This window comes from Octopus bimaculoides, chromosome 2, assembly GCF_046866305.1.
Source record: "Octopus bimaculoides isolate indiv1 chromosome 2, ASM4686630v1, whole genome shotgun sequence".
In the NCBI taxonomy this organism is placed as follows: Eukaryota; Metazoa; Mollusca; class Cephalopoda; order Octopoda; family Octopodidae; genus Octopus; species Octopus bimaculoides.
This window is the reverse complement of record NC_142929.1, coordinates 66,620,557-66,631,188: the sequence shown is the minus strand read 5'-3', so window position 1 is coordinate 66,631,188 and position 10,632 is coordinate 66,620,557. Positions and strand designations below refer to the sequence as shown.

Below are 10,632 nucleotides of genomic sequence, written 5' to 3'. Positions count from 1 at the left end.
CACGTCTTAACATTATGAAAAAAAACCAGTAGAATAACTTACTAACAAACTCGATTTTTTATTGCCCACAAGGGGCTAAATATAGAAGTTACACATTACAAAGACAATACAAAACACATAAACGGGGAAATAAAAATACAAAAAAAATCGAGGGAAGAAAAAATAAAAATAAACGAATGAAATTATGAAAATGATAAAATGAGGCACAATACCCATTCGACCTCCGAAGTCGAGTGGTTACATTTAGACATTATTTTGGGTAGTTTTAAACTCTTTTTTGTTTTTGTTCTTTTAAAAACAAAAAGTTCACACCTTCATTACTTCTTTTTTATAATGTTCATATCATATATTATATCATATCTGCAGTTTTCTCAACTCTTCATATTCCACTACGGGCGGCAGAGCACCAGGCAACCACAGCCCGCCAACCATACTCACCAATTCACCACACGAATCCATGAACACCTCGTACCTCTCCTCATTCACCAGAACACGCCTTTCTCTCTCCCCGACCTCCTCCCGCAGCCTCACCCCTACCAGTCCCCTCTACCCGGACACCCCCTCCACCTCCACACTCCTCTCGCAGAGGATCAAGAATGTCCCACGTCCAACTTCCCCTCTCCTGACTCTGCCGCCACTGCATGCGCATGCCTAGGTTTAGGCGGCTCCCCACTCCCGTTGGGTTCCCCCTCCGCCGGTCCCTATGAGTTCTCTCCCGACCCCGCCCTCCCTATCCCTCTGGGGCTGACAAACTGTCACTCCCCTTCCCCCACCTCTCCACCTCCGTCCTCCCTCGTCCCCACCTCCTCTCATCTCTGACGCACACACCATTGCTCCTGCCATCTCCGTCCCTCACTGCTCCAACTTGTACTCAACCCTCCACTTCCTGGTCTCCCTCCAGTCCTCTCATTCCGAGCAGGCCCGTACCCGGAGCACAGAGTCCTCATATGGCCTCTCACTTCGCATTCGCAACAATTCGGTCAACGACCCCCAACAACCACTTTAAGGGAACCCTCTCCCGCAATCTCCACTTGGTTAGGGATCCTCTTCATGTCTTCGAAAGCGGCAAAAAGCCACATCTCGACACCGCATCCCCAACAGTTCAACATGCTCGCTCCTTCCACCGGTCTCAATTCGGTACCCCCCGGTGGAAGCCAGAACAGCTGCCACCAACCACTCTGTTTCCACTTCTGGTGGCACTCCCACTCGAATCCGAACACTGCACCCGCCTTCATACGTGGGCAGCAGCGCCATCCTGTCAGAGCGTAGAACAGTGGTAGAATGTGAGCCCCCCCCCCCGGTGGAAAAACCCACCTCCACTGCGCCACATCCCCCTCCTCAGCCAACGAAAGTTGCCCCCCTTCATCAGGGCTACCAAGCACCCCTCCACATCGTCCCGTGACAGGTTCTCCATCTCACTGGTGGTGACCGCCCGCGTGCGGCACACCACTGTCACATCGCTCCCATCGCCGACTGCTTCCTCTGGAGGGACCAGCCTTACTGTGTCTCCCTCTCCTCGCATAAACTGCCTGCCTCCCACTACCCGGTCCACATTCACTTTCACCCACCCCGCCTCCAACGGTGCAGCCGCCTCCACTGCAGCGTCCCTCGCGCAGCCCTCCATAACAAAAGCCAACCTTCTCGATCCCAAAATAGAGTGAAAACAAAAGCAACAGCAAAAAAGAACTACACGCGAGTCGCTTCAACAACAATCTCTTTAACAACAATACACAACAATTCTAACAACGGACAGTCTCAAAGAGAAAGCCTTCAACGATCCAACCGCGGTCAAAAATGACAAGACTCAAACAAGTTGATACTCTGCAACACCAACAACCTGAGGCGGCGCCGGCGTCCTTATTTCTTTGATTAGGCACAAGGCCTCAATAGAGAAGGGACAACACAAAACAGACAAAACAATACATTGGGGTGCATAGAAACACATATCGAATGAATTATGGATATAATGAAAATGAGAATGAAATGGCTTACCTGCCCGCCCAAAGCAGGTAGTTCCATTTTACTGTTTTTAACTGAAAAGTTCATATCGGTTTTGTATCTGTTGGTTTATAACATATACTCTATTAACTCTTCGAAGGCCACCACCGGCGTCAATTCGTCGTAGCCAATATGTATTCCTGTCATCTCTATTCTTTCGCCAAAAAACTCCTTCGGTTTCTCTCTTCTTTCTTTCCCCAACAAAACAGCTTTAAAACCTTCGTTACACTCTTTAGCCGCTAATATCACTCTTACAACGTTCATCTCGGCAATTCTCTTCTCCATCTCTACACTTTTTGGGTATTGCACCATTGTTCTCAGGTTCCTCTCTTTCGGTGTCACTCTCCTTCTCCCCTCACCAATCCCCTCCTCTGCCACTGGCATTTCTGTCTCTGTCTGTCTCTCATTCTGTGTTGCTATCATCTCTTTTTCATTTTCCTTTCTCTTCTGTATTCTTTCCGCCTTACTGGTCGATGGTCTCTGCGTTCGCTCCTCACTTACTTTTGTTGTCTTTTCATTTTTTTCTCTTCTCATTTGTACTTTCTTGTTTTTCACTCTGCTTCTCCTCTCCACTTGCCTTTCTTTTCTTCCTTGGACTTTTTGGTGATGAGTCTGTCTTCTTTCTTTTTGCCACTGTGTATTGCTCCTCCATTTTCTCTTCCTCCGTGGTTGTACCCTCTTCTTCCTGATATTCCTTCCCTGTCTCCTCCTCTTCGTGTTTCTGGGGACACTTAGCTTTCATGTGTCTCCTTACTCCACAAAGAAAACATACAGGCAGTCTCCCTTCCAGTAGGATTTACATGTTGCTTAGCGACGAAATGTTAAGGGATTCGGTGGAATGGGACATAGAGTGTATTGGAACTGCGGGGTATGATAACGTGGAGGAACATCACTTGTGTGTAATACCAGATAAGAAGCAAGAGGAAAAAATACAAGAGTATATGGTTGGATTTTATTTTGGGGAGGTGGACTGCAGCTGGAGCTCATTCCCAGACTTTACTACGTACGATAGGTGGTTGGAGGAAACAGGTATAGATGTGTTAGAAGGTTCAGGATTTAAAAAGTAGAAAATGAGGCCACTCGTAAGTGGGGCGAGTGGTTCCTTTTCCATTTTATCATTTTCATGTCTTCGTACATTATAATATTCATTTCTACCTATATATATAAAAATGAGAATGTGTGTGTGTGTGTGTGTGTGTGTGTGTGTGTGTGTGTGTGTGTGTGTGTGTGTGTGTGTGTGTGTGTGAATCCCTAAAACTCGAGAACTACGCAACCAATTTCATTCAAATTTTACAGATGCCTTACTTAGAGTTCCAGTTGTGTTTTAGTAAAAAAAATTTTTAACTTCTTGCAGAGTTCGAGCCCACGGCAACATAATATCTCCTCCACTATTTAAGTATTACGTGTCAAAAGTGAAACAAAAACACTCATGTCAAATACTTTCACTTTAAAAATGAAACTATTCCACTAACTGAAACAATCACGTTTCGATACTGTAATGACAGATACTTTCAGAGAGAGAGAGAGAAAAAGAGAAAGAGAGAGAGAGAGAGATGTATATGTATACATATAGATGTATATGTACACGTTATTCCACTAACTGAAACAATCACATTTCGATACTGTAATGATAGATACTTTCAGAGAGAAAGAGAGAAAGAGAGAGATGTATATGTATACATATAGATGTATATGTACACGTATATGTATAGATATAGATCTATATGCATACATGTATATGTATACATATGTGTAGATGTATATATATATATATAGATGTACATGTAATATGTACACATATATACACATTAGTCATTTGTTTTCTTATCCAAAACTACGTCAAAAGTACTGAACGGATCTTTATGAAATTTGGAAATTATATTCTATGCATAACGGCCATAACTCCCATGAAAATTCATATATTTTTGATGTAGATGAAATGTTAACCCGAACATAACTAACAGATGAGCATTATTTGTAATTCAACGGTACAACAGTGTAAGACTACCCTTTCAGATATACTTACATTGTGATTTCTGCAATGTGGTGCATAAATTGTCACGTAAATGAGACGCATCTTTGCCTCCACTGATTCACTTGCAAAGTGTTGAGTAAAATTATTTCGTTGCAGTCCTTTGAGTCTTTTTCTTATCACTGCGACACACATAGTCCCCAGTTGGTAACATTGATTTCAAGGCCTTCCCAGATGAGAGACTGGTTGTTCTAAGACATTTATCGATTGTAAATTTTGTCTGCAATTTGGAAATTATATTCTGTGTATAACGGCCATAACTCCCATGAAAATTCATATATTTTTGATGTTGATGAAATTTTAACCCGAACATAACAGATGAGGATTATTTGTAATTCAACGGTACAACAGTGTAAGACTACCCTTTCAGATATACTTACATTGTGATTTCCGCAATGTGGTGCATAAATTGTCAAGTAAATGAGACGCATCTTTGCCTCCACTGATTCACTTGCAAAGTGTTGAGTAAAATTATTTCGTTGCAGACCTCCTTTGAGTCTTTTTCTTATCACTGCGACACACATAGTCCCCAGTTGGTAACATTGATTTCAAGGCCTTCCCAGATGAGAGACTGGCATTCCACTTAATGTCTATGTTCCATGCTGGCATGGATTGGAGAGTTATTAATGTAGAAATATGGTATCGTAGCTACTAACAGTTGAGGGTTGCGTAGTCTAGACGGCGTTTTTAGATTTCATTATTCTCTTTAACCCGGGCAAAGCCGGGTATTTCTGCTAGTCTTTTATATATGTTTTATGTCCTACATGTATTGTTTTGTCACCTCTATGTTAGCCCGCATGGGTAATGAAAAAACAGATCCCAAAATCTAATCAGTGAGTGTCAGTTGTAGTTTTGCGTCGGTGGTTTTTGTTTGAATAGTTATTTATGCTGCTTTGTAGCGGTTTGGGTTTTTGCGTGTGTTTGTTTGTGCTTTCTCTTCTCGTAAGAGAAGAGACTGGTTAAAAGATGTCTGAAAATAGTTATAGTTACTCAGACATATCATCGTCCGAGGAGGAGTTGCTAGAGGCTGTTGAGACAATGGACCAGAAACTGAGAACAGAGAAGAGAAATTTTGCTGATGCAGCAAGGTGTAAGGAGACAGAAGTGAATATCTGGGAATTCGGAAGACACAAAGGAGAAATGAACCGAGATGGGTTCGAAGTGAAGCTGTCGCCCCTGAGGTTAAAAACGGAATAAGGGAAAAATCGATAATCTATCGAACCTTTTCGATAAATAAGAGGAAAATAGACGTCGTCACGACAGAACAAGTGGAAGGCGTTAAGGCAGATTTGGGACGACATAATATACCTGACTAGAGGTTCAACGTTTGGAACAGTGGAAGTAAGGTTTCGTAATGCAGCAGCAGCAAGGAAACATGCAGCGACGACAATTCGGAGCGAAGAAGGGGTTCTGTTGCCCACATATAGAGGCATGAGAGCAACAAAGGTCACGGTTGAAGGAATCCCACCGGAAATTGATGTGACCTGGGTGGCAGATGCGGTCCTCTTTGGTAATGAGGACAACATAGTGGTGCTCCAGGCCAAGAAAAAAGAGTGTGTCAACTGGAGAACGCTAGAAAAGATCACGGAAACAATTACTATAGAAGAAACATCTATGACTGTCAGGGTGGAAGGAAGAGTTCCACGCAGAACGTCTTGTTGACAAACCACAGCAGTAATTGTTTTCACCTCAATAGACGTCATTGATTGGTTGAAATTACCGAAATACGACAACTTTAACACGAAATAACTTCGAAAATAAAGAATTTTCTTAAAAACGCCAAGAGTAAATGATGTTTTAAATGACACGTTCTACCAGTATACGAAATTTGAAAGTGTTTAGTTACAAAAAATTATTTTTTCTATGTGCCGGCCAAAAGGAAAGGATCCCTGGATCGATTAATATTCCTTAATAGGTATTCTAGATATGGATGGAATCATAATAGAAAACAGAGGCTAATAATTCTGGAAGGAATTATAAACAGAAAACTAAGACTGACATTCTGCCTCTCCGTCATCAGTGAGTTAAGATTCAATAACCAATATGGTTATGGCAGAGTTTGAAAAGTCGCTGGAGTGGGTTATTTTTACTGCAGATTTAAAAATCGACAGGAAACATTTCTATTTTTGTTTGGTAAGTTATACATTTCCGATATAGGGAAAAGAGAGAGTTTAAAAATAGTGGGAAGGTGAGTAGAGAATAGAGAATGTTAATCATTAGAATCTGAAGAGTAACGGGAGTTAATATTGAAAGTAAAGACAACGCCACCTAGTTTCTGAAAGTATAAATGACAGCAGTGTCCTTTATTTATAGTGTTCTTTTACAGTACAATAATGTATTTAGTTGTTTGCTGTACTGGTTGTTGTCTATCCCCAGGTCAGCTTTGATTGAACAGACCTATGATCAAAGAGGTCTCAGCCATGATCAGAGATATTTATTGTGCTCTTCCCACCCCTTTTTAGACAACTGGGTGTGATTTGAGGGAGATTCGGTTGTTATTTCTTGTTGGTAAGGCAACCACGTAGATTCACTCGTTAACTTAATGCATTTCGTTTTATGATAGATATCGCTTTCACAAAAGTTATTTTAAATGTCAACTCTACTGACACTCGTTATAAAATATTTGAAAGTCATAAAATAGGACAGTGCTTCGACTGAGTAACAGCCTCCTAGTGCGCTTGAATTTAATGAAAACAAGATAAATTACAGCAGAATCGTACGTCCTGTGTATGTTAGATATATGCTGCAAACGCGCAAATGAACAGTAGCATAGCTGGGAAGGAGAGGCCCCAAATCGGGCTGCGCTTTTATGGGAGGGCACTTTTATTCACTGTATAAGTTGTGAGGGTTCCGAATGGGGAGGGGGAAGGCAAACGCAACGGCTGTCCCGGGTGACACACACTCTAGGTATGCCATTGCAAATTAAATAAATTTATCTGTTGTTAATAAATTATCTATTTACATTTGATAATATACGTCCACCGTCAATCACATTTGACCGTGCATCCATAAATGGCGTAAGTCCGTTAATCGTTAATTAACGAAGTCAACATTTTCGGTAACGATTTAACTTTTAAGTTAACATTGAAAATCATTATCAGACTAATTAACTTCCGTTACATTTAGCTTCCGTTAACCAAAAAATTTCATAAAAACCGGTAAACGTTTAAAAGTTTCTATTGTTTTCAGTTTGTCTTAGCATATTTAATACTGTACGCATTATTCTGTCAACCCCGATATAACGCCACTTATTATTATGAATAACTTGTGGGACCTCGTTTATCCCTACCTGGATTTGAAACCAAATCTACCGCTTGTTGCTTGCAAAGACAGCGGGAAATTTCTTTGTCTTGTCAAATAAATGGAAGGAAAAAAGTTGATAAATATTTCGGTGTGAACGCAAATAGCTGTTACATGGTAACAGGGCATGCTAGAAATAGCAACCAAATCTTTTCTTTTCTGGTAAAAAGAGCCGTTTACGCGTGATTTCGATATCACATTTGTTGAAAGCATGCAGAATAACCTGGAAAAGAAAAAAAGACCCGTGAAACAAAATTCTCTTGATGGGAAACTTCGAGGTCCCTACCTTTCTTTTCCGAAAAAAAAGTGGCTTGCGGCGGGTTTGGAGGTCAGCTACGTTGAATGCAGCCGAAAAAAAAATGTGAAAAAAAATTATTCCACACAGGTACGAAATATTTACCGAAAGAATAAAATCTTGTACCGATTATACCTGTATTTTAATTAATTCAAATTATTGCACCTCATCGACTCTATAACTTTCACTAGCTCACTTGCTTTTCTCTGTAACATTACCATATCTCTGCCTATACACTGCTACAAGATTGTGTACACACATATACAGGCCGAAATTAACTTTTTTTACCTTGCATGCTTTACGAACTGTGTTATACTATTACACTAACCTACCCGTCGTGGTATGGCAGTTATTAAAGTAACGGTAAACAAATATTTCTTTACAGCTTCGATCACTGTTCTTCGTTCTTCTTATAACCGTTACAATTGGTAACCTCCGACTCTAACAATTATTGTTACAAAAGCATAAGAATACCACCATTGTTTTCTGCATTTCTTACCACAAACGCACACGCACGTTATTCTTTAACATGAATAATATTGACAGTAACACCGAAGTTTCAGCCAACGAAACCATCATCAGATCCGATGGTGGAATTTCGCAGGAATTCAGGTCTTCCTTATTTAACTACACCACTTCATTGCGAAGTGCATCAACAGACACATTAACGACTGTGTTTGTTGATGCATTTTGTAGTCAGGACTAGCTATAGATCATTTTCTAAAATAATTTTTTTTTTTAATGCATTCTGAGGCAGACACCAATGTGCGTGCTCAATAAACAATATTTTTTTTTTTACTATAGTACAAAAAAAAAACTGAATATGTTCTCTTCTGTTTTTAAGTATTTGAATTCTTCCTGTAAAGAAAAATTCTAAAAAAGATATAACCCTTCAACGTTGGAATGGAGATAACAAAAACAATGTCACATTTTGAACTTGAAAAAAGTTTTGCATATCTTTACTGTTCCGCTAATAGATTGCATTTTTAATGTGCGAGGTAGGTGGTTCATATTTTTTTTATCTGGCAACTCTAGCTTTTTCAAATTGTCACTTTGGCATTTATTAACAAAATCAAGTACGCCAATCATTATTGGTATAAATGTGAATTTATAATCTGGGTATAAAAGCTGATGGTTTCGAAGTAGTTATCCATAGTTATCCTCTTTCTCTATGTATGTATGTATGTATGTATGTATGCATTTATATGTGTGTGTATATGTTAGTATGTATGTGCGCGTGCGCGCGTATGTGTGCGAATGTATCTGGGGTCCACTAAAATTTTGTACAAACGGTAAAACATAGAATACTGTACTTACATATACAAACAGTGTACACTGCAGATATTAATAAACATGCTGAGTAAATCGTCATAAATTTTGAAACCCTTTGTGCCTAGTTATACAAACGTGAATAATATTGTGCCTAGTTATACAAACGTGAATAATATGAACATTAACTTGAAATATGTATATATTTAGTCTTAACATATTCCTTGTCGTCTCAACAACTCTTGTGAAAATGCATTTTTATTTTGAATAGTTTTAAAATTCTGGTTATTTAGGTATGTGTTGTTTGTAAATACATTACCAAGTCTCGTTATCTCGATAATCGAAGTTGTAAAAAAATATTCAATAATGAAAACGAGAATTTAGTTTTTTGGGGTTTTTTTTAGTAATGACAAAAAAACCCCCAATGATGACGGTAAAACCAATTAGTTTTCAATCCAAATGGTGTATTTTATATCGTGAATATGTGTTAGGCGGACAATGACTTAATGGGACATTTGACCAAACAATCAAAGTCGAGAAACTATGAGATTATCGAAGAAATATGACATATTTGAAACAAGTGTTATTTTTTAATAAATAAATTCACAATGTGACGTAAATTAGACATAATCGACATATTGTGACGTTTCTTCACAATTGCAATGTAACGAAGAATGATATCACTAGTTAATGGCGATTAGCTTGAAAAACCATGGTCTGAAAGTAAGTCATGGTAGCTAATTCGGGCAATGCCAAAGAGTATTTTGTGACAGGTTTATCAGCAAAGAACTGTAATTTACCTGAAATATATTGGGCTTGATTAACGAGTCTTGCAATATAATAATTTCCCCTTTGGTTAGAAAAATTAATGGTTCTTTCGTCATAACTAGCTTTGTCTTTTAAGCTAGCAACAGAAGACGGCAAACAAGATTAAATATACTCAATGAAACGAAGAGAGGCTACTAAATGCGACATACCCACAAAAAGAAGACACCGTTCCAGTTCAATTGGGCGGGCATCAGAAAACTCGTCTGGTTCATCACATAATTCCTCAAAAATTCGAATCCCACCAAGGGATAAATCTTACATCCAGCTGGAACGTATTTTAGCTAAAATTGAACGTCGAATCGACTTTATATCGGGAGATGGCAATTGTTTTTTTAGAGCTCTGAGTAAAGAAATATCAGGAGCTGAAAAACATCATGTATCCTACAGGAACAAAATAGTCGATCTAATAGAAACGAAGCCTCTACATTACATAAAGTTTTTAGACGATAATGAAAGTATAGAAGAACATGTAGATAAAATGCGTATGAACAAAGTTTGGGCTACTACTGCGGAGGTATTTGCAGCTGCTCAATTTACAGGGGAAACTATTTACCTTTTTACGCCTGTTATAAACAAAAAATACCAATGGTATCATTTTAAACCCACGAAGTCTCCGAAAAATGACAAATCATATATACTATTATGTCATACAGAAGGAACACATTTTGATAGGATTGTTCCTTGTGATCAATTCGATAATACAGATTATGCCCCACCATTTTCACGTGGTAATTTCTTGAAATTCTTCTGAAAGCTACCCAGTGTGGATACTTTCATTATCGACAAGTATTCAGACATTGCGGATTCTTTGAGAACCGGGAACTAGACGTTGTTAGATACTTGATTCCCGAGAAATATCTAGACATTGTGGTTATTTTCAATATCAAGAAATAATCTGAACGTTGAAGAT

At 39.1% G+C, this 10,632-nt stretch overlaps 1 protein-coding gene across 1 annotated transcript in view; it reads left to right on the top strand.

Moving 5' to 3' along the window:
- The first annotated feature begins 9,537 nt into the window (after positions 1 to 9,537).
- LOC106872856 (uncharacterized) overlaps positions 9,538 to 10,632 on the top strand; it is a 1,959-nt gene continuing 864 nt past the window's right edge. Inside the window, exon 1 of the mRNA XM_014919995.2 lies at positions 9,538 to 10,632. This exon is cut by the window's right edge and continues 864 nt beyond it. Coding sequence (XP_014775481.1) covers positions 9,838 to 10,473 — 636 coding nt within the window. The 5' untranslated portion in view covers positions 9,538 to 9,837 and the 3' untranslated portion in view covers positions 10,474 to 10,632.